The 25,300-nt window shown below is 42.7% G+C and overlaps 2 protein-coding genes and 1 long non-coding RNA gene across 4 annotated transcripts in view; all 3 read right to left on the reverse strand.

Moving 5' to 3' along the window:
- Nucleotides 1-16,722, reverse strand: part of skila (SKI-like proto-oncogene a) — a 31,735-nt gene extending 15,013 nt beyond the window's left edge. Inside the window, exons 1-2 of one of the 2 annotated variants that reach the window (XM_032530809.1) lie at nt 16,459-16,722; nt 12,724-14,001 (exon numbers count right to left, since the gene is read on the reverse strand). In XM_032530809.1, the coding sequence (XP_032386700.1) occupies nt 12,724-13,845 (1,122 nt within the window). In that variant the 5' untranslated portion in view covers nt 13,846-14,001; nt 16,459-16,722. Of the gene's footprint in view, nt 1-12,723; nt 14,002-15,412; nt 15,578-16,458 lie in introns of those variants that run through there. The other variant, XM_032530810.1, reaches the window with a different exon arrangement.
- LOC116698725 (uncharacterized) overlaps nt 1-25,300 on the reverse strand; it is a 350,926-nt gene that overhangs the window by 38,554 nt on the left and 287,072 nt on the right. The gene's annotated exons all lie outside the window — the stretch shown is intronic.
- The window catches only part of prkci (protein kinase C, iota), a 33,202-nt gene continuing 29,042 nt past the window's right edge, over nt 21,141-25,300 (reverse strand). The window contains exons 17-18 of the mRNA XM_032530811.1: nt 23,448-23,563; nt 21,141-23,352 (exon numbers count right to left, since the gene is read on the reverse strand). Of these exons, the coding sequence (XP_032386702.1) occupies nt 23,265-23,352; nt 23,448-23,563 (204 nt within the window). The 3' untranslated portion in view covers nt 21,141-23,264. The remainder of the gene's footprint in view (nt 23,353-23,447; nt 23,564-25,300) is intronic.

Below are 25,300 nucleotides of genomic sequence, written 5' to 3' on the forward strand. Positions count from 1 at the left end.
TGTTCAGAGTGTTAGACTTCATAATTGGCTGTACTAGTGAAAGCACCACCATATCATTTATGAAGAGTTGATTTTTGATTGGAGTGAAGGCTTCTACCTTCACAAAAAGTTGACAGATTTATTCTTTCCCGATTTCTTTGCAGATGACTGCAGGGGATATAAGGATTGTTTTTCAGCTATTGCCAGTCTCTGCTTGTACCCATAGACAAGAGGAATCTCATTTCTACTTTTTTCATATCTAAAGCATACACAAACACACAAACACACACAAAGTCCGAGGTCAACACATTCACGGCTCATCCCCCAAAAGTCGGCAGTTACTTTGAAAATATTAAAAGAAAAAGGAAATACAACCTTCCTAGCAATCCCTAACATTTAGAAGATATAATCCCTTTAGTTTTATCTTATCACTTAATTGATCAACTTAGTGAGTTCCTTTTTTTAGCTGGTAGCATGAGTTGTTTCTTTAGAGAATATGCTACTGAAATGATAACGATGTAAAACTCAAAGGATATAGCACACAAACAGAACCTGTCGTAACAAGCCTAATGGCAAATCTTATCTAGGGCACAATAAATAGTGTGCACGCCTTGGTCCAACCTTTCACCTCGGAGCGGCAGTATGCGTTTGTGCGTGCGTTAATAAAGATCTATATAAATCTCTTTTTTTGCCCTAAAACATAAACACTGTTGGGCCCAATTGTTTTCACATCTGTTGAAACTGGGGCATCAGTGGTCGGGTATGAAAACTAAAACAAACCCCAGGCAAACGCCACAATCTCGCTCATGGGACCGAAACAGAGAGGTTCAGAAAACAGAACAGTACCACCCACCATCCCTCCCTTTTCCTCCTCCCCCATCTGAGCCATTCATGAGCCAGGCATTCAGGAGGGGGGCAGGGGGGGGATGAGGAGGACGAGTAATGCGGCTCATTCTCTTTTTTCCTCTCAGGAGGAAGTAAACTGCCTTTATTTGGGTGCCTTTTCATTCAGACTTAGACAGTAAGGGAGGAAAGGAGGAACACGCACATTCACAGACAGTCAGGCACGCCCTGTCTGTTTCTAGACCACATCCTGTTCTGCTGCAGTCATCGACTGTGTCAAAGATCAAGCTACAGATACAGTATGTAGATATATATACTTCCTGGCCAAAACCCAACAAGATATTGAGATCACCAAGCCTGCCTAAATGTGTGTCCCAAAAACTAATATATGGCCTCACTTTTAACACCACTTTATTTCCTCAAACAGTGATCTACATTGTGCGTAGTAGCCTGCGACAAAGATCAGATGTATCTCTCCCTCTCTCTTTATCCTCAAAAGAAGAAAAATATTATATACATATATCTTATTCACTTTAGCCTTGGAGAAAGAGTTTAAGCGGTAATAAAATAGAGCAGGGCACAGATGAGAACAAGTCTGACAGGTGGACATTTAAGCATCCGGTATACTAGCCTCACCAGAGGTTGCATGCGCCAATGTAACGTCAAATTATCGTAGATCTCGCTGGCCCGTCAGGATTTTGAGTATCTGCTCTATTTTTTTCATCGGCGGGCTACAAAGCGAAAACAGGAAGCATGGACGAGTTAGCGGGCAACCGGATGCCATGACTCTCAGACTGACTACATTAAGAAAAGTTCTTTTATGGTGAATGAAAGGCTTGATCCAACGAAGTAGGTCATTGAATCAAATCGAAGCATTGACGTCAATACTGCTGCCAGTTCTGCCGTTGTTTAACTTTTTCTCCGTAAAAATAAAATCAGTAGCCTTTGCTCATTAGCGCCAACTCTGTTCAGGAGTAGACTGCAACTAGTGTCGCGACCACCACGCGTGAGTAGAAATAGTTACAGAGCTCTCATGACATCACATTTGCGCACGCCAGCTCGGCTGTGGCTATCGTAAAAAGGCCTTTAGACAAACAGGTGGCAGAGAAATACAGGAAAGAAGATAAAAGGACAGGCAAACAGCCAGCATGTGACTGTCTGTGCCTTCCCCCAGACACACACACACCTGTTCCTCCCTCTTTCCAAACACAAAGAGAAACGGAACAGAGCCAGACAAGCACACTGATAAGCATCAGCCAGACTAGTGAACACGCACACGCACACGCACACGCGCACGCGCGCGCGCGCACGCGCACGCGCACGACACACACACACACACCACACACACACACACCACACCACACACACACACCACACACACCACACACACACACACACACACACACACACACCACACACACACACACACACACACCACACACACACACACACACCACCACAACACAACACACACACACACCACACACCACACATCCAACACACACACACCACACACACACACACACATACACACACAACACCACAGCACACGACACCACATGAGGAGTCTAGCGATAATCATAAGCCTTCCCCCCTGCAGGTTACTCCTTCCTCCAGCTACGTCCCATTTACATCCATACACCCACCAGGACAAACAGTTGCTGATCTATGGATAATTAAGTTATTAAAGTGATTCAGTGAGGAATCTCTGTTCACCTACTCTTTACCACAGAAAAGAGTTTCGCTACAACTACCTAGAGTATTTAACTATGATCCTTCACATGAACGCATTCTCTTCTACGCTCTTCTTCTCATTTTTCTATTCATCATCCCATGTTGCGCTCCCTCATACTCCCATCACACGGGTTGTATTCTACCTCTGAATGGCATTCTCTGACGAATACCTATGTGCAGTCAGCTCCCCAGTCTAATCAAAGGTCAACATACTATAGAAGACTAAATAACTGTACCTCTGTGCACTTACGTCCTGCACGTCCTGCTACTCGGCAGTCATGCTACTCCGCTACGTCTGCAATATCCTGAAAAGGCACACTCTGCTATCATAGACTAACTAAAGAACTGCTACAACTCATTGTTCATGCCACTCTCTTCAACCCCACGTCCGCGTCAGACACCGCTACCAGGCCTGGCTGACGGTTCCTGCTGGGCCTGTAATGCCGCACAGCGTCTGCTATGCCATGAAAACTACAAAGATTCTACAAACTACTAATTTTTTCTATTGTTATTGCCACTCTTCATTCTAACCCCAACCGGCCCGTCAGACACCGCCTACCAAGAGCCTGGGTCTGACCGAGGTTTCTGCCTAAAAGGAAGTTTTTCCTCGCCACTGTCGCACTGTTGCTTGCTCTGGAGGAAACTATTAGAACTGTTGGGTCCTTGTAAATTCTGGAGTGTGGTCTATCTGTAAAGTGTCTTGAGATAACTCTTGTTATGAATTGATACTATAAATAAAATTGAATTGAATTGAATTGAATTAAATAAAGCAGTAAATATCTAAATTTGATAACATAGATTAATTATTTTGTATTTTTGCTTAAAAAATTAAATTCTGTAGATCAATTAATCAACCAATTATTTTAGCACTACAAAGAAACAATACTATACAAAATCATGTCACATTTGTAAGCCAGGTAATTTTCACTCATTCCAACTTCATTTTGCTAGTTTGCAAATGCTAAATATGGCTTGAGTAAAATTATGCATCTAGTTGGCATAACTATTAAAGAGACCATTAGTTGATTACTTTACTTTAACATTACTGAAATGCATGCTGCAACTGTAAACAGTCTAGACATTGTATCGGAGGAAAGACGTACTGTACAATGAAATTATGTCACTCTCACCTAAGTGCTATGATTAATAGTCATAAACAAATGACGCATGAGATCATTTCAGCCATAATCATGTAGTTTTATGTGAAAGCAAATGCATTTCAGCCCTGTTAACGACCCACAGCATGCAGGTTGACAGATTAATGATATCTGAAATTTCCTGTTTACCCTGAAAAACTGAAAGGTGTATTTTCTTGTTTGTACCAGGCCATTTCACATTTAAAGCAATAGCAGAGGGCATGATGGTTTTGACTCTTGAAATGCAAATATCTAACCCAAAGTCCGCTTACCGTCTTTAGCACAGCAGCGCAGTGTGCACGTGTGCTCCACTTTCATTCCCCATTGCCCCCCTGAGCGTTAATTACCAAAGCTGTTGGGGCTCACCTATGTGAGTCAACCAGGCCAGGAGACACACACACGAGTAAACAGACATCCCGTCAAACAACTGCTCCATCAAACAGCAGTGTAGGAGGATGACGTGGTTTACTGCAAGCAACAACTGTGCACAAATATGCATATGGACACAAGCAAGACGCAATTCTCCCAAGAAAACACACTGACTGAGAATGAGGCCAGTGGGCTCTTGTCTTGTCTGTAGATGACTCTACTGATCATTTGAGCTTCATCTGGGCCAGTATGTGTGTGTGTGTTTTACCATCTCTTTAAACGAAACAAAGTCTCTAGAAGAGCTTGCTGTCATGGGACTCTGTTTGGAGGTAGGTTACTGGTTCAAATCCGCCATTAGGCGCACGCACGCACGCACGCACACACAGAGACTGAGGGGAGTGAGAGAGGAGAGGACGAGCGTTGCTATGCAGACTGAAAGCCGACAGAGTTGTCAGCAAGCCAGCAATGCACTGCTATCACTTCAGAGAGAAAACACAAAATGGAGACGCTGCCCAACCCTCTGTCTTTGCAATAAATTACTGAGAATCTACCAAAATGCCTCAAAATACATAGCATATTCAAATAGCCATTTAGTAGCTTAATGTACTTTAAATCCCTCAACAACAATGACCTCATCATAATTTGGCCTGATAGCCATTTAAGACTAGTCTTAAAACAATCAGACACTATAATATGCTATGGTCTTTTAGTAAAAATTGGAAATAAAAACTCTTAATTATTGTGCTAAATCTCTAAAAACAACTCACAGGCTTCACGGTTAAAATAGTTTTACTGCAAGAGCTTGAGTTGGCCGGGGCTAAAACTCGTCTTTACTGGCCCTACTATGCGGCCATATATCGATCGTTTACTTCTTCCTCAGCACAGAAAGCAGCTCAGCTGTAAGGTGGAATACTTTGATATATTGCCCAGCCATACTGACAAAATCTTAACTATTAAAGACAAACTTCAAAACCAAAAAGAAGCCTACCTTGATATGGCCATCCTGCCTTAACTGTTATTAATGCATCAATATATATGACAGGTGAACTCATAGTGCACACACACTTGATCACTAGACTTCTTTACTCTAGAACAGTCACTGTCTGAGGTAGGCTTGACAACAGCCCAAGAAAAGCGCAGTTGGGTTTGGTAAATGGCAACACAGTTTAGTCAGAGCACTAAGTGAACACACCTGGGCGTAGATCAGACAGACTGTGTGAAAGACCCGGGACGGTGATAAATCTTTGTCCTGGTTCCACAGTGACGCTGATGAGTAGAGAGCAAACCGCAGCACTGATGGAGCACCATGACTCACGCTGCAGGATAGGGTTGGCGTGGTAAAGGGAGGAAGTGTCTGTGTGTGTGTGTCCGTCTGTGTTTCTGGCTGTGTTTAACCTTTAATCATGAACTGAGGACGGTGTCATCTGCACAGCATCCCGTGCTACTCTGTGTATTCGCATGTGTCATCACTCTAATAATGAGTGAATGAGATGTCATCATATGGACATGTCAGGGTCATGTCGCAGCCTGGCTTTCTTTAATTCACCTCTAATGACAGAGAAGGACAAAGAGTTTTAGTTTTTGATTACAATTTTCACCTGTAACCAAGGCTGCTTCCTTGTCTGCCAAATCAGCTGACAAAAAAGGCAACATGCCAAAATCTACCATCATTTGGCTAGATTAGTCTTCTGAAAAACAATTCTACATTAGGCCTCATCTGGAATCAGGATGATGCATGGTGGTAAATTCAGAAGGTCATGACAAAGAAAATGTTTGGCATAACAAAGTGAACTTCTCATAGGAACTAGTTAAATGTAGCCAGACTGTAAACCACAAGGCACTGCTTCACTCTTCAAAAGGATGAAGTAACGGGCTATAAGGCACTGTGCGGGCCAAGTCGCTCCTGCAGTTTTAATACAAGCAACAGTGAAGCCAGAAAAAAAAAAAGACACACACCACTCTGTTGCTTGGAAAAAAATAAGATGGACTAGTAGCTTGCATGCAAGGATGCTGAAGTATACTTTCCAGTCGCAACACATGCAATCCCTAATATAACTGCCGTATATAAAGTAAAAAATACACAATAAACATTTTATGAAAGTGGTTAGGTAATTAATTGCATCTGGAGGTCAACAACCTTGAGGATTGTCTACAACTTTGTTTACTCTATAAAGAGGCGCATGTGTGGCTGTTGAGGATCCAGAGGGAAACCTCCACAGCATCTAGATGATCTGGAACGTACCCTTAAGGGGTATGAGGCAAAGAGAAATATCAGAGAGATTGATGATTCCAATGAGCGGAATCACTGCAAGCCACAAAATGTCACTTGTTTTACCTTACCTAATGCAGTCTGTTTTCCAGTTGCTAACTTAACAGCCTTGACCTGAGCAACATCAGTCAGGCCCCTGGTGAGATAACGATTTACAGGGTACAGAGGCTGCACGCACTGGAAGGAAAAGAAACAGTTGGATGGTGTTTGATGTAAGTGGAGCAAAGGTGAGGCTGCAAAATAAAAAAGACTTAAAGACTCAGGGCAAGTAATCACCTATCCAAGCTTGGCAAGTTTGCATCTCACAGTGGTTTGCTGTGCTATCTGCTTTCATCTGGTGTGTAGGCTGAAGGTCAAAACATGGGCCACAGGAGCACTTACCTTGGCTGCCATTGTTGTGTGCAATTACGCACATGGGGGATGCTGACAAAAAAACATGGGCACCTATATAAACAACGCATGCAGAATCACTTCCATATGAAAATAAAGAGACATTATCAAACACCCAAATAAATTAGTGGCAAAGTGGAGAGTTGGGGATTACTTTAATCGTATAGGCTGACTGTTTCCCCTTATCTCTCTGCGTTTGCAACATACATAATTGATCAGTGTAGTGGTTGGGCTTAATGTGTTGTGGATGTGCAGAGTGGCAGCCCAGCGGGACTCATGGCACGCCTTTGATATCCAGTGTTATTTCCCCTGTCTGGGAGTTTGGGGTTGTAGGAAATATTACGAGAGAAGCAGTCTAAGTACCTACATGGTGTGTTTGCGTGTCTGCTGTGAGGTGCTTGTATAGGTAAGCTCCATTGCTGGGTTTGTCCATTTACATCTTCATAATCACCATTCCCTACCGGGAAGGCGGCACAGAAGAGCCTTTCAAATGCAAACGCAATCTCTCTACTTGCTCACTAAATGCACATGCTGGCAGTCTCTCACAACCCTTTTACAGTACACCTCCCTTGCCTCCGACTCCCTGCCCCCAACATACACACAACCTGCTTGTCTGACTGACTCCCAGGGAGACCAGACAGTGGACAATTAATCTTCTCATCAACACATTGATTAATTAAGACTCCTCATTATTCCGGTCTCACGCAAAACAACCCAGGCAAGCATATCAGACTTGTTGCGATCCAAAGCCCTTTTGTTTCTTACAGTCTTGTTTGAACTTGCAGCCCATTATAGTCCCCTCTTTCACTCTCTCGTTTTCCTGAGAGGCAACAAACTGGTCTGACACCCGGAGGGGGGAGAGCCACAACACAGTGAACATGCAAATCGGCAGTCAGTCCAGCCCATGGGACATTTGGTTGAGAGGGGCTTAGCCAGTTTATTTGGCAGATGTGGCACAGGCTACACTGTATTAGGACTAACGAGCTTTGCTGCCTGCTGCTGTATCAAGTTCAAGTCAGTCTTACAGCAGCGTATTATCTACTTCTTCTTCGGGTAGTGAGGTGGGAAATGAGTCCGAAGGAAATAGTCAAACATAATAAGTTGCAGCTGGGGTGAAAAATTACCACCAGCAAACTAATGGTAAATGTGGGGTTGTAGTGCACAGGATAAGCTGGGAGCTAGTGCACAACAAATCTAAGCGGTGAATTAAACTTTGGCTAAGGCCTGTGACCATTTTCCAAACTTGATTAGATTCTTATGTATTGAAGAAAAGGCCTGACTTTGGCATTCTTCCAGTGAGCTGCAATGCTGTTATGGAGCTGTGATACTGGCACTGACCTGATGGTGACATACCAGAGGCCCCTCGGCTCAGCCCCTCCTACCTTGCTGGGCCCCATTTAGCCCTGTACAACGGGCAGCAAACACTGGCCAAGGCACAGCTTGTTGTATAGAGGGGACACTGGCAGCCACCCACACCAAACTACATACAGGCGTGATGGACTGTAGGTTTCTCTGGGCTGGCGTTCAAAGAAGTGGCTGTGTATTCAGAAAATGCACAAACAGACCTAGAAATATATGCATGGCTGTCTTTTGGTGGGGTGGGGGGCAAAGGAAAGAGTTGGTGCTGGGGAAATGCGAGCTTGCCGGCATGTGATTGGCTAAGCAAGAGGGTTGTTCAAGGCTAGATTTGTGGTTCAGCTCAGGTCTTGAAGAGGTTAATTTTCAACTCGTGAAAAGAAGAGCTGGGGCTCAAGCTCCCTATAACAACCTCATGGCTGTGGACACGGCCTGTTTCATGGAACACAACCAAAGCGTAGCACAGTTTATGACTGAAGCAACAGCCAGACCCACCTGTCTTGGCCTTGCCCTCTCATCTTCATTGTTTCATACTCTTTACTTCTCTTCCCTTACCACATTTACTCAAGTACCTCACCCAGCGGTGGTGTGTTTTCTGACCACAGACACCCTTTTTGTGTCTGTGTGACGCTACTTCCATCTGGTAGTCTGTCTGAGTTGCAAAAATGAAGGCAGGCAACAGTAGAAGCAAAGGTGAGGTTAATTTGGACTGAAAGTTATGCAACACCAGCTGCGGCCCCTGTAACTGAGTCTCCTCATTTCACTCTTCCTCCGTTTCTCCTGCCTCCCTCTTGGTCCATTGCCTTCTCTATTCAGTGTCCGTGTCACCCAACAACTCGCCACATCCATCAAGATTGGAGACCCAATCAATAGCCATTGGCTTTCCTCACATCCGCCTTGCAGACGCACACAAGTTGTCTTATTGCTTATGTATTGATCAACTTATCAGGTCATTTGGCTGCTTATTTTGTTACTGTCCACTGGTTGGGACAGGGGGTATTGACTATTTACAGCCACATGTGGGCAACAGCACAACAGTTAGAAGAAAAGGGATGATGGTGGGTGAAGGATGGCAGATTGAGGAGCACACTGAAGGCCATAAATCAAGATAAACTAAAGAGAAGAAGGCAGATCATAGATTAAAATCCTGATGGAGGTAGAGGAAGAAGATAAAGATAGCAAAGGCAGCCCAGTGAGCGATTAGCATGCCTGCCAAAATCTAATTAGATGCCCAAGAGAATGACTGACAAGCAGACAGACAGACAGAGCAGGCCGCCCAGGAGACAGCCAGAGAGTACAGCTGCAATGGTCTGCGGTAATGAAGTCACTGGTTTCCAAATAGCAAATAGAGGAAGCCAGAGAGATGCAGCTGTCTGCCGTCTGTGCCGCAGTCACTGTGTCCGCCCAGCCAGCGAGACAGACACAGAAAGGCTGTTCTCTTCGTCTGACACTTCTGACTCGGGGCCAACACAATGCCACAAACAAGGCCGAGGGAAATAAGCAACAGACAGCTATGTTCACTATGCTCATGGAGTTATGCTCGCTAGGGTGGGGAAAATATGTCCAAAATAACTTGTCATAATGTTTTCTTATTTCAAAACAGCACATTTTTTTCTGCTTTAGACATATAAACTAAGAAAAGTATAATACAAATTACCTTTGAGTATTGAAATATAACTTGACCTAACACAGACTACTACTGAAGATTTTGTCATTTAGATGTAGATGTAATGCAATGCATGCCTGATGACATGCCATGTAAACACACAGCCAAAATAAACAAAATGATGATCATCAATGGGAATTTCTGTTATTTCCTGTCTTATGAGATAAAAAATAATCACCCAATAAAAGTGACGACACATGATATTGTCTCAGTGGAAAGTACAAGTGTCCATCACATTCCCTGAAGGCAACATGAACTCATTGTCTGTCAGACACTAAAGTAACTTTTAAGCTTGTTGCTTTCTGTTAGTGGCGTCTGTCTAGAAAACTCTATTTACACAGCAGGGATCAGTAGACAGGGTAGCAGTGCCTTGAGGCACAAAGCGGCGTTTATACAGAGCAAGTCCTGGAGTTTTTAACTGCACATTCTCAAACCAAACACTCCTAACAGGATATGGGACCATTAGCCATTGGAGAAGGTGGGGAAAAAAATCTTCCAGAAAGTCCCTTGTTTGTGTCTCTTCTCTTTTAGAGGTCTCGGAGCTCTCTGGTAAAACTAGAAACCGCTTGTAAATGTGCATATTGACACTGTGTGTAAATAAGGGCCATCAGAAAAAAGGGTCTGCAGTCGGGGTTAGACCAACATACCGAGGCGAGCCATCTTTCCAAAAAGTATGTGTGACTATAAGCTGCCTGGCTGGACTTCCACTAACATCCACTGGGATGTGGAAAGTATGAGTCACACAGCCAGTGCAGCAGAGGAGGCTGGACACAGAGACCCTGGAGGATGTTCAGGGTGAGAGACATGTCCGTCTGCCTCACTTCCTGTTCAGACACAGACACAGACACAGACACAGACACACACAGGTCATCTCGTTCTATGGCCAATGACCTTTCGCACACCCATACATCCCCTTTAGGTGTGGGGGTGTGGAGTGGCATCCTCTTTTAATGCTAAAATCACCTGCTTCCTGTAGACTCACCGGCAACTGTCTTTCCAGGATTTTGGCAATTTGTCACTTTGTGTGTCTATGCCAACACAAAGGTAGCTGAAGTTTCACTTTTAAAAGTTCCCAATTCTGATCAAGCCAACCCCCTCAAAAATAACAGAATATTAAATATTGTCAATGCTGCTCTTCAATAGCTGCAAGATATAAAAAAAAAGAAACAACAACGAAAAGGGAAAAAAAAATTGACTGAGAAATTACCCCTGTGAGAGAAGACAGCACCTAAAACTGTGGTGAGACAGAAAGGCTCCAGTGAGACTGGAAAAGTGTGAGACGAAGATGCGTCATACTAGCCTCCAGTGAGGCGCTCATCACACACACACACACACACACACACCACACACACACACACACACACACACACACACACACACACACACACACACACACACACACACACACACACACACACACACACACACACACACACACACACACACACACACACACACACACACACACACACACACACACACACACACACACACACACACACACACACACACACACACACACACACACACACACACAGCAGATTGTAGGAACCATCATGTACCTTGACCATAGTTTTTTGTACATGTGTCTGTTGCTCTTTTTTGGCATGTGCGTTTCCTATTAAAACATTAAAATACCATGCCCTTCAATAAGAATTTCTTCCAAGATGCATACCTTAAACCAAGGCAGGGAAAGAGAAGGAAGACAATTAGGAGGAGGCAGGAATGCGATTGAGACGCGAGACAAGACTGCAGACAGTATTTCCGGCATATTCAGACACCAAGTTAACAGGCAGACAGAGAAAAAAGCAAGGCATTTCCCCATCTCAGGTACAATAACAACAATAGAAAATGTGTGTTCCAGAAATGTGCATACTCACATGCACACACACTGAATACATACTGAAATCTTCCTACTCTACACTCACACAAAGTGTACTACTTTCACACATAAATCTTGCCAGCAAGGGGTTGTGGTAGAGTCCCTTTCTGTTCAAAGTGTGTGTTTGCTGGTTAAAGCCGGTAAAAAAAGGTGGATTTGTATGTGACAAACCACAAAAACACAAACCCACCTTTACCCATACAGCAATACAAAAAGGGCAGTCCACTGTGGTCAGAGGGAGGTCATTAGACATAAACCAGTCAATGGCAGGGAAACAATCTAGAGCTTCCCCCCCCACCCCCACCACACACTGAATGCTGACTTTTCAACAGGCTTGCTGCCCTTGTGGTTTAGATAACTGCATTGACATGATTTACACAGCAGGATAAAAAAAGAATCGGCAAAATCATTTGGAAGGCTCTGCTGCATTCTGGCTTTCAGTGATAACTACTGCCATTTTACTTTCAGGTTTGCCTGGAGGTAAAAGGGTCACTAATGATGTACCTGTATTTTGTCTTTGTTGCTGAGCATCTCTTAAAAGGATTTATTAATCAATTATCTAATAGAAGCCATATATTGTCAAACCATCCAAAAATGTCTTAAATTCTAATTCCGTTTTCTTAAACTGTGTAGGAATTTGCTGAAAAATACAAATTCCAGTGACTGGGGCAAACGAGAAAATGTCTTATTTTACAGCTGATAAAAAGGTTCAACAATTAACTGCTAACATCATTTTTGTATAAAAGGAGTTGGATGGCCTTTTGTTCAGTGACATTCCCAGTGACCTCCAGGTGACATAAGGCGGCAAATGATGCATCCACCTTCAGCTGTGGACAGCTGGCCTTACTTGTCTGATCAGACCTGATCAGACAGATGTCACCACCTGTCCCAGGTGTCTTTAACACATATTAGGTCAACACACGTATAAGAAAAAAACAGCTGGAAGGTAGTCTAGAAAATCCACTGAATACACAGACTATAGAAAACATTCAACATAATAAAATATTTTTAATTGGCTTCCTTACCAGAATGATAATGAATGCCAAGGTAATGCATGCAAACAAACAAAGACACAGGTATCATTCAGAAGTGCACTTACTTTGTCTATCGACCTCTTGAGCTGGTAGTGGAACTTCTCTTTGACCTCGTCGAGGAGCTGCTTGAGTTTTGGCTCCTCAGGTATGCCTTGGTACTTCCTGGCAAGCTGCAGGTAGCAGGGCCACTTGGCTGAGTCAAAGCCCCAGTGGCAGGTCCTCTTATCGGGTGACTTGTGTGAATGCATGACAAACTTCTGTGGTGAAAAGAGCAACTGGCACTCAATGCACTGGATGCAGGGCGCCTCAGGCTGGGTGTAGAACTGTGGCACAAAGAGACCCTGGCACTTCCCCAAACACTGGTGCTCCACCTGGAAACTGGCTTCACTTTCCTTCAGCAGGCCCTGGGTCGACAGCTTACCGCTGGGGTCGGCAGGCAGGGCTGCCCCAGGACGCAGCAGAGCGTTGCACAACCGTTGCGCATCCGTCAGTGTAATGAGGCCACAGGAAGGTGCGTTGAACGGCAGAATGCCCAGCACCTTGAGGATGTGCAGCTGCTCAGCGTCGCAACGCGAGCAGTAAACGTAGAGCTCGTCGCACACAGTGTTTATCTGCTGCAGCGAGAAGTCGCGGAGCACGGAGTTGAGCACCTGGGGCAGGCAAAGCCGCTTCTCTCCCCCAACGATGAAGCAGGAGATAGACTCTCCTTCCAGCAGCGAGTGGGTGAGTTCAGTAGAGCTGTCACAGGGAACCAGCAGAGGGCCCCCTCCCAGAACAGGAGGGGAGGGTAGGGGGGGCATGCCTGCCGGGGAATGCTCATGGCTGGTTCGGGCTGAGAAGGCAGCTGGGCCCCCGAGGGAGCTCTGGCTACTGAGGGTAAACTGGGCCAGTGTGTGTTTGAGCCCAGGGCTCAGGTCCAGGGCTTTAGCAGAGCTCACCATGTGCAGTTCAGCCCGGCCCTCCACATCCATGTCAGAGTCGTGGCACAGATCCTCGATCTGCTCCCTCTTTACCTTGGGAGTTTTGGGGAGGGAATCCAAGCTGCGACGCTTCAGGTTGATCTCCGCCATGACTCGCTTCTTAATGGGCGCGTCTTCAAGTCGCTCTCTATACAGCCGTTTCATGTTGCCCTTGAATGAGGTGAAGTCTTTAAAAGGGGTTTTCAAACTGGTCTGGGTGCCGGCCATGTCTAAGCACTGGGTTATTGTTGTTTCTTTCTTCTGACTGAGTTCCCGTATTTGTAGTCTTTTTCCCTTCTTGAGTCTTTTCAAATGACACAAATCTTCTGGTAGTTAGACAGATGCATGATGGTGACTGAAGTTTTCTATGTTCTTATCCGCTGCCTGAGTATGAAAAAACAGGAATTTAGAAAACAGAAATGCAGCAAAAAAAAGAAATTCTGTCACTATTTAAAACTATAACTAATCAATTTATTTTCCTGTTAAAATTATACGAAAAACTGGTTGCTTAGCATGAATTATCCACATAAGAGTTTAAAATGTTTTATGGTCGCTGTCCCAGGTGGGGGCTGAAGAGGTCAATGGCTGCTCACTAAACCAAATGGTCATTACCATACTTCACACAAACACAAGGCTTTCTCAGCCCTTGTAATTGAACCCCAGGGGAAATTTGCATCCAGGTTTTCACCAAAGATGTTGAAACAAACTTCCCAGCCCCAAGTGAGAATTTTAACAAGCAAAACCAGTTGACCAGACATAACTATCCAAGTGAAGTTCCCCAACACCCAGCACCTTTCCCATCACATTGTTAATGTAAGTCTGATACAATGGTCAAAACATTTCACTTAGCAAATGAAAGTGCCCTTCCCAACCATATTGTATCTTCCCCTAGGTCTGCTTACCCCACGCTGACCCCATCAGCTCCATGAAAAACAATTGATAAAAGCATTAACAGCAGTCGCCCCCTTCTTTCACGCCTTTCACAGCTTGACATTCAGCAGTATGGAAAGCGGTGTTTCCCCTTTTTACTCTCAGGCTTACTGCGGATTTACTAAATTGACTGTAATAAGGTAAACAACACTTAGCTGGTTTCCCCAATTTAAAAGGCAATCTATGTGATAATGGCTACTACTGCAATATGACACCAAGAGACGACAGACTGAATGCACTTCAGTTTGAAAATGCAACATTTACTGTATTTGCGCTTTTTTGTTGTCTGAAATGCATTTCATTTTATCTACTAAATCTAATCGGGGATTTCGGCTTGTCAAAAAGGCAAAAACGCACGTTCGGTTAATTGACCACGGTGCATGCTTTTGCAAATGTCAGCATCCCATCATTTTTTCCACCGACTGAAATGCAGCGGCGGTGCATGCGTCGAGCTGGATTCCAAAGCGGGTTGGTGTTTGTGGGCGTTTTTAATGGCAAATATCACCGTGGGCCGATTGATAAAGAAACAGGAAAATCAGATCAATGACCAATAAATGATGTCTAAGGGAAGGTAGCAGCTTCTACCCCCAGCCTGCACGGGACGACTCCTGTTTGGCTGCGAAAACCTCCACCCAGATCGGCTTATTTATGTCAGAAATCACAACATCCGAAATTGTTTCGGTCAATAACAACGGCGGTATCTTCCAACAACCAAACAGCCATTGACTAACGTTACTAGGAAATATTTCTTAATGTCACCTCCACTTCTGTTACCCTTTTTGCTGCTGCAAGGGCACCGCGTCTAAAACTGCTCTGCTCCATCCCGTGCTATCCCCCTCCTCCCTCTCCAGTCTGCAAACTGTACCTCGCCTCTTCTGTTGGCTCGCCACGACGGCACTGGTATGCAGACAGCGCTGATAATGACATTCACTGTCTACAGTCTGGTCTGGGAAGGCACCTCGATCCAGCGTTACCCAACACACACACACACACACACACACACACACACACACACACACACACACACACACACACACACACACACACACACACACACACACACACACACACACACACACACACACACACACACACACACACACACACACACACACACACACCGACTTGGTGAGGGCACGGTGGGGATTACAACCTCAGTTTTCCCCGTGTGTTAACGTTAAACACATAGGTAACGTCAACGTGCCTGTTCCGATACACCCAATATCAAAGCGCTTGAAACAACCTCAAACACATTCAATATTACGCATTTTGTGTCACATTATTTTAAAACATAAATAAATATATCCTGACCACAAAACATGTACGAAAAAGTGAAAGCGTAAAAATATGCGCATTCGTCTGGAAATCAACTGAGAAGTCTTATCTTTAAAAGGCTCAACACTTTGCGCTAGCTAGCTTAACGTTAGCTGCCTGGTTTAACCTTACCCCGGGTACAGGTACAGTCGGCTACAAGCAGTCTCACCAGCATAGAGGGCTATGAAGCAGGCTAACAGGGCTATCAAGAGCACAGACAAGCTAATTGAACCCAGTTCACATCAGCAACGAGAGCGAAAACCAATCAGACTGGTCAGCCAGCACACCGAGAGTGTAGTGACCGAGTAGGATAATCCAATAGAATATTAATGGCACTTTAGTCCGACACAGCTAGTAGCTAAGCGATAACGCTGGCTAGCCGAGAGGACCGACAGCGCTAACACTACAGCAGGCTAACCCCTAGATAGAGAGCGATACAGCAGGCAACCAGGTTAGCTTCGCCCATAATCCTTCGGTGAATACAGGAATTCATACTCAAACTTCTCATACACTGAGATCCGCTATCGACAAATCATCCCTGTTTAAAAAAAACACTCATTTAAAAGCTCCATCTGTTTTTAATCGAGTAACACTTGCCTGAAAACCCTGCCTGTGTCGGTCGTCCTCACTCTCGCGGGGTCTTCTCAGTACTGGAAAAGCCTGGCGGACCGTCAACAAGATGCAGCTAGAGGCTCCACTACAGCCCCGCAACGTCACTCTGCACACGAGCTGAGAGGCGGAGACGTCACCCGGCTGACGGAAACTATGCGGGGGTGTCTCTCGTCGTTTGTCTCGCACAGACGGGGAGTTTTGTTCCTCCAGCAGTGAGCAGAGAGCTGGAGATAGACGTCAACAACAGGCAGTCAGTGGATGCCTCAAAGGGGGTTCGGGGACTTTTGGAGAGCCTTAGGGTCCAGAATTCAGTCCTCACTAAAGTAGCTCAATTGTTACACATTTGTTTCATTTCAGTAAAAAAAAAAGAGCTTATCTTAAGGAGGAAATTTAATTTGTAAACTGCGAACTTGAATTATTTTCTGCTCTCCATTTTCAGCATGAGTTACCCCCAATAACATTTTTATTTTATTTTATTTTTTTAGGTAGTATCCCCAGTAAGATCTAATCATTTTAGAGATTCTTCTTTTATTTGTGTGCGCCTTTGGATTGAATCAGGTTGTTGATCGGTTTTGTTGACATAGCCTTTCCTGGCATGAAATTACATAACAGAAAGCCTTATCTCTCATGATGGCTTTCCATCAACTTTGTAAAAATGAGAGGATAAGAGAGAACGAACTCACCGGGCAAATGGGTTACTTGTCTCCCACACCTCCCCCACACTCTTTTTATGGACCTGTCCTCTGCAAAAGGTCAAGAGGTCATTCAGGCAGTCTATTGTGCCTTTAGTGATGATGGGAGTTCATGAAATCTGAACACAAGGAGGTCAGGAATGAGATTTTATGAATTATAGCTAATATATTTTCATTTGAAGGAGGTTGAATTCCCTTAGCAACTGTTTACTCTTGAGTCTGAACTATCATGTTCTGGCAGGAATTTTAATCTTTAAAGGTTATCATGCTCTGTCTACATATGCTGGGGCTTTTTTCCAGCCGGAGTGCACACTGGCTGGCTGACTGACCCACAGTCTGATGTCACACGTCTGTGAGAGCAAAGAGGCTTGATAAAGCCTTGATAAACAACTCCGTCGGCCGTTTCGCTGCAGCCTCTCTCTGGCTTACTCTGACAGCAAGGTCAGCAGTTGTATTATGAGAGCAGATGTGCGTACACCCTGTCCAGCCCCAGAGAACAACAAGAGGGACATTGATTTTCCTGTAATAACATCACTCTGTGTACTGCGGCGGGAGTAAATTAATCTCATATCTTCCATACTGTGACCAGCACTGATTGTTCATTAGGAGTAAAGCAATAAGCTGAAGGATGAGGTAGCGTGGAGTGTGGTTTTGAGAGAGCTGGGATTCACAGACAGAGTGTAACAGACAAGCTCATTGATAAGCTTTTCTATTATATATTAACCGAGACTCTGTCTAACTGTTACTGGAATTTGTATTGTAAAGCCTGGTGACAGACACCTCATAGTCATTTTCATACATCCTGTTTGCAATTAATGGGTGATATTGAAATACGTCCTGAGTTGTTCAGTAGATGTGTCTGTAATTTGGGATAATGATGCTAGCTAAAGCGCTGGCTTGAGGTCACACACCTTCCCCACAGAGTCTGAAGGTGTCAGATAGTTTAGGTTGGACATTCAGCTAATGTTCTCATATCTGCGAATGTATATGTGTGTGTCTCTGATTTGATAAACTGGCAATTGAATACCGTGGTGTTCAACTGATATTTTTTTATGTTGACATAAATTGGAGATGTGCTAAAATCAGATTGCTTAACAACCAGTATGGAGAGGAGTGACTACCAGTGGTAAAGGTAGTATTCAGATCCTTTACTTAAGTAAAAGTACTAATACCACATAGTAAAAATACTCCATTACAAGTATGACACCTGCCTTAAAAATGTTATGTAAGTATAATTAGCTAAATGTACTCAATACATACAATTAAAAGTACCTTGTGCAGAAAAATGACCCCCATACTTTACACATATGTACATATGGCATGTGGGAAATGTATGTATAAGATAGACTTGAAAAAAATATGAAGTTATCCTTTAATACTGTATATTAAGACTGGTAGTCTTGCAAATATACAACATGTGCCAAAAGAATAAAAGCAAAACCATTAACAGTTGAAACCACACTGAAAAACTTAAATGTGACAAACATAGACATCATACAGGGGATTTCCAAGCGCTGTTACGTAACATTCAACATGACATAACTCCCAGCTCTAACTGCGATTGCACTACTAATTCAAGGTCGGTCTTGATGTTTTTATTTAGTATAATCAGCAGTACATATACTCTAACTTCCTTTATATTAAAGTGAGATATTTCTACTATAACTCCTGCTGGTTTATTTGGCATGCAGCAGGGTTCCTCCATTATTCTACTTGTAAGTCCCATTCATTCATATACAGTATGTTGGTGTTTCTTATGTGATGGTCATGAGGAATCATTTTAAGTGTCTCCTTATGAAACACATGTTTTTGTATCTCAAGAAGCCTTCACTATACAATTACAATCACTTTAGTACCACACACCAATTTGAAGCCACCTCACAGGGAGTGTTGTACAAGTACATTTAACTATAGATGCTCTAAAACAACTCAATACCTTAGTACTACAGTCCAGAGCACCAGTAAATGTAGTGTGATTGCATGGAGACCGCGCCAAGTAGAACACTATTCACCTTAAGTTGTCGTGTGTGTTTTACTAAGGGATTGTATTTAGGTCCAAGTATGATTCTTCTGCTGCTTAATTAATCCCTTCAGGGATGGAATGAAACACCCAACAAGATAAGAGCAATTAAAACAGGATGTTTTTTTCAGATCCTCCTCTGTTTTACATCATTAATTAATGTGTCTGTGTCTTCCACAGGGTGATGTGGAGTCACAGTGCCTGGGGAGGCGTACCCCCGTTCTCCACCAGAGAGGGCACAGGAACAATGTCAAACATACCATCCTGGGAACACAGAATTAAGCATAGACATTTATCCTCGCACTGCGTGCAGCGATGCTGTATTTGTCCCATGTAGTAGCACAAGTGGAGTCCTTTTTCCACAAAATCTGGTTCAACTGAGACAATCTACAATGGTTTGGGGGAGCAGGATGTGAAATAAGCCCCACACAATCGGTGTCTATCTACCATTGTGCACCTTATTGCAGCACACAAATCAATCCGTTTTTATTATTTCTGGCACATCATTTCCATGACCCTTTTTTTTCACCTCTCAGCACTGTGTGAGGGGCAGAGGGAAGGGCAATAGTGTCAATGGCCTTTTAACCCCCGGGTACGCCGAGGGCCTTCTAAAAGCCAGGCAGGAGTCACGTGAGCAGTGCAGACACAAGCAGCTGGAGTTAAAAAGCTTAAGCTTAACGACTCAAGCCTAATTCCCTTCTCTCCAGACGCCCATGTGGGTCTGAGATCTCAGGTCTGGTCTCAGCAGTAAAACCATCACAAGCTTGATAGTACAAGTATGAAACTTGATAGTGTTTGCATGATCTCAACAATACACACAATTATTTTTTTGCCAAAACAATTCACTTTTAAGTAGGACTGGGAGTCTGTGTCACTTCACATGACAGGTACCTTTCTTCGGTTGTAAATCTTAAAAGGTAGGATCATTTATCCTCTATACTAGCGTGCCTGTCTCAAAGCTCAACCCTTTGTCTCCGCTGTGGAAGATGGAAACAGGCAAAGTAAAAAAAATAAAAAAAATAAAATAAAAAATGATGTAAGAGGGGCAGTTTTCTACCCAGGCTTCTATGAAATTAGCTGGAAACATGTTGGCCAACAGGGCTCCGGTGAAACTGTGTGGGCCATTCCCCCACTCAGATAACAATGATTACGGAAACAACCACAATGATTTTACAATGTCAGTGTTTTGGGTCAAAAGGTGTTCTTTACAGAATAAGTACACCTGAAAGAAATTAGTGAAAGCGGCCCAAACCGAGTGCTGGAGAAGAAATGTGGATGACCTGTGCTCAACTAGGAGAGAAAGGGTTGAAGTCAACTAAGTCATAAGCGTGGCTCGATGGATGGCAACGTCAGTCTGTCAGTCAGTTGGTCCAGACTGAAATATCTCAACAACTGGGTTGACTTTTTTATTGACCCCCAGAGCATATTGATTTGGGGGATCTTCAGATATTCTTCAGACCACCATGAGGTCAATTTTCTTTGGTGAAATGCCTTGACAACGGATGCATTGCTGTGAAATTTAATTCAGCTAGAGAATGCCTCTGGTGATCCTCTGACCTCTCTTTACTGGTGTTACTTCCCATTGCAAGTTAAATGCAAGTTCTAAAACTTCAAAAGATGAGATTTAACATAAAAACGTTGCACCCAATTATTTCTTTCTTTAAACAGGAAATCCACTACACAGGATCTCTCCCAGGAAATTTCCATTTTGTTCTAAGATATGTTGTTTCGTTCATGTAATTTCCATTAACAGTTTCATTCTGTGTCTGCCTACAAAGAATGGAAAATAACCACTTTTTCAGGTTTTTATAAAATCAGAAAACATTCACTAAACATCAGTAAATTCTACTCATTCAGGATATGAAAACTTATTTAAATGGATACACTAGAAATTAAGTATTGAACTTGCGTAATGTTGCAGGACTTGTAAGAGACAAGTTTAAAAAATTGTTTTAAAATATTTTATTGCAGGAATGCAGGAGTTAACATTAATTTACATTTGATTACATATGTTGGGGTTCATGCATTGCTGCAATGTTTATATATTTTATTGTGAGAAAATGAGTATAAAAAATTAAAATCATGGCCGCAGTTTATAGGGCGGGTTTTCTGTCAAAAGTTTTAAATTTTAAGTCAAACTCAAGACCCTGATGATATCACTATGACATCATCAGGGGCATTTTCTGACTTGACAAAGCTCCTCCAGAGCCACAGCAGATGTTATACAGCTGTTTTAATATGAACAGCACTCCTTAGATGTGCAGATAACGATAAACTGACTTGTGTAAAATCAGTGGCGCTCTCCTTTAAATGAATGACAGACCAACACTGACATGAGCACATATTACCACAAGAGAAATAAAATGTTTATTTTGCTGTCTGTGTTTTATCCTCGCACAATAATAATAAACGTCAGCAGAGTCTTCTGGGTGGTAAACATCCCCAACACAACAAATACAACAAATAAAGTTCCCATTGGGTTCACCCAGTAACATTTTGGAATTAATGTAGTGATGAAAAAAAAAAAAAAAATCAAAAAAAAAAAAAAACGATTCAAAATGAAATCAAATTCACAAAAAAGATAAAGTAAAATGCGTAACAGATGAATGAGTTTCTCCGGTCACCATGGTATCCGAAAACATTTTCCAAGAGAGAAGCTTTGACTGGATGAGAGTCTGGAGGCTAATACACCGTCACTTAGTGTCGTCACAGTCAGGGGGTAGAGAGCTGCTCTATAGAGCCTTTAAGCTGTTTAGCAGCAGTTTTACAAAATATCTAATTTAGGTTATGATAGATACGATAAAAATGGAGCACAGCAGACACAGTTTACAGTAGGTACTGCGTTGAAGCTTTGGACTTCTGAACAAGCTCTTATTTCAACAATCACTTTGTATTTTGATTTACAACGAAAGACATACATGGAATGGAGAAAGTACCAAAAAAAAGATGACGTTACAGAAAAGGCATAGTATTAAAAAAGGAGGAAAAAAAAATCGGAATATATGAATTACATGAATTAGGACAGCACATCTTCCTTGTGTATACTGTACCTTTTAATTCATACCAGCAAGACATTTTCAGAAAAATGTTTTTTTTTTTTGGTCCTGTATAAATGTATATTTCATGGATGGTCTGCACAGCAAAATGTACCTGTGCTCCAGCGTTCAGGTATGATGTGCTACTCTTCCAGCCCATTTCCCTGCATAGCGAACACTTTCATTCACAGTTTAATAGTATTAACTCATTATTAGTGTTGTGATGCTGCTGTATATGTTCCTTCATTCTGGGCAGATGGGAAATGAAGCAGACGCCTTCTGTTTTCCAGATGTTTTGTATTCATATAAACAACCCGGCCTTAACCTTTTTGGTTCTGATACTCAGGCTGGACTGGTAATACATTTGAACAACATCTATCTTCATGTTGTTAAATTAAAAAAAATATATATATAGATTTTTATCTTTTTTTATTTTTTTGAAAAGGCTAGTGTTATGATTCTTTCATCTACAGATAGGGTGTTTTATGATAAAGTTGTCAGTTATGTCCGACTGTGGCTTGAAGCTGAAAAGGCCTTGTCTAACATTTATAGTAGATTCATATATATATATATACACAAATAAAATAGGCATTGAAAACACCCGGCCAGCTGGAAGGAGAGGATGTTCAGTCAATCTGTCAGGGGCTGTGCCTCATCTCCTGCTTGTGTACAGCAACCTTTAAGGACTCTGTAACCTTTAAGGACTCTGTAGCCTTGTTGCCTCCCGATAAAGAGACCCCGATGAGAAAAATCGATATCAGTGCAGATTTACATGATATAAAAATAATTAAAAAAGAAGGTAGGCTTAAGGGCAAGTGGTTATAAATGGCAGAGTGTGAGACTGGTTTTGGCAAAAAAAAAAAAGCGTTCTACTGTGCATGTGCGGCCGTCAAACAGAAGGTTGATGTTGCCGGGTTGTCTCGTAACCATGCAGCTTGAAGACACTGAGACCCCCACGTAACACGTGCATGATTGTGTGTGTGTGTGTGTGTGTGTGTGTGTGTGTGTGTGGGGAGGTGTGTATGAGCACAGGCGTCGCGTTCCTCACACACACTCCTCCGCTGACATCAGGAGCGGGTTTATGTACTCGAATCCTTCAAATTCAGACTGGTCGATCTTCTTGACCACATCACTACGATGAGAAAAGGTTATTTTTACCAAGTGAAAAATTCATGTTATATTAAATTTTAATAAAAGGAAAAAGAAAGATAATAAATGGGGACTCACTCATCATCAGGCGTGAGCTGGATGGGCTCGTTGGTGAACTGGGCGTCAAAGTTGTCCAGTCCGAATTCCCCTGAGATGTTGGGCTTGAAAGGAGGGACCACCTGCTTCTGCTCCAGCTGAAAGAAATACACGAGAATCAGGTAAGAACACAACAACGTAATCTGCCTTTACTGACATTGGAAACACATTTAATCACTAAATCTTTATTTAAACTGTAAAGTAATGTTGACAATTCATCGGCAAGTATTCTGACAATCGATTCAATAATTTTGGTTATTTTCATGCAAAAATGTCAAACATTTTCTGGTGTCAAATTCTCAAAAATAGGTATTTGCTGCTTTTTTCTTATCATAGTCAATGAAAAATCCTTGGAATTTGAATGCAATATGAAGACATCATATACTTTTCTGGCAAATTGTGATGGTATATTTTTTCTTTGACATTTTAAAGACTATATAATCAATGAATTAATTAAGAAAACATATGGCAGATTAATCAATGATGTAAATTATCGTTACAGCCCAAGGATTTTCAGGGTCCTTCCTCATAAAAGGGTCGCTGCAGTTCTGAAGGGTAATGGGCTGTCCTTTACTGAAATGTGGTCTCCATTGGTTGACTGCTTGCCTGGGGGCCAATGCGTCTTGCAATCGCCGCATCTATCCAGAATAAACTCTCTCTTCTATCCTGCTATTGTTTTAGTGTTTCGACTCAACATCATTTCACTTTCTATTTCACTGTGTAACATTGTGAGATGTTAAAGTTGATGTGGGTATTACAAGGCTACATTAAAGTAATAATGTGTCTATATGCAGGAAAATACTGAGGACATATAGAGAAGCCTTGATCAGGCCTTGAACCCAGCACCTCGGATTACATTGTAGAGGTAACTCATAGCGCCTCATCTTTCTCTAAACTCTAACACTACTGTCTGGAAGAAGGCTCCCCCTGTAGGCAAATAGCTGCACTGCAGGGCAAACTGTCAGGTGTGTGTGTGTGTGTGGTGTGTGTGTGTGTGTGTGTGTGTGTGTGTGTGTGTGTGTGTGTGTGTGTGTGTGTGTGTGAGAACCTAGGGAGGGAGGGGTGTAAACTGACACTCTGACCGACTGCTGGGTCCCTGCTCCAGACCAAACAGGGAAAAAGAGGTCATGGTGATCCCTGGCGAGCTGTGTGTGGTTGTGGTGTGTGTGTGTGTGTGTGTGTGTGTGTGTGTGTGTGTGTGTGTGTGAGACTGTTGGTTCCGTGCATTCGTCTGTCTAGATGGTTAACCTGCTAGGTCATTGCAGTGTGGTTCCTTTTTTGAACTTCGGGGTAGATGTAGATATTGATATAGATGTGGTTCATATTATACACACCACACAACACCCACACACACACACACACACACACACCGCAGACACTCACGACACAGTCCACCACACATCACTTACACAACAACAGTATATATAGATTTGAATATTTGGAACTTATAGAAAGTGTCCATTCATTGAGTTAATTAACAACCATAAAAATAAAGATGGATGGAACAAGACCATATAACTTTTTCAATTCCATTTTCCTCAATTTGAATTATACAAATATAATCATGATTATAAATTTGTTAAAAATGTTAACCCCTGCACACACTCTTCTTATTCCTAAAAAATAAAATGACAGACGGCGAGTGGTTTGTTGCTTTTATTTGTGTATGTAGTTTATGTATTTTTAAATGAACTGGCTTTCTAGCTTATCAGAGCAAAATGCAGCAAAATATTAAATTCAACTGGTGTCTGTCTTGAGCCAAAGAGGAAAAGTAATTTGTCATTTTTAGCAGTTTTGGTAAACTATTTTTTCAGCCTTTACTTGTGTGCAACTTT

Source organism: Etheostoma spectabile, chromosome 12 (assembly GCF_008692095.1).
Source record: "Etheostoma spectabile isolate EspeVRDwgs_2016 chromosome 12, UIUC_Espe_1.0, whole genome shotgun sequence".
Classification (NCBI taxonomy): Eukaryota; Metazoa; Chordata; class Actinopteri; order Perciformes; family Percidae; genus Etheostoma; species Etheostoma spectabile.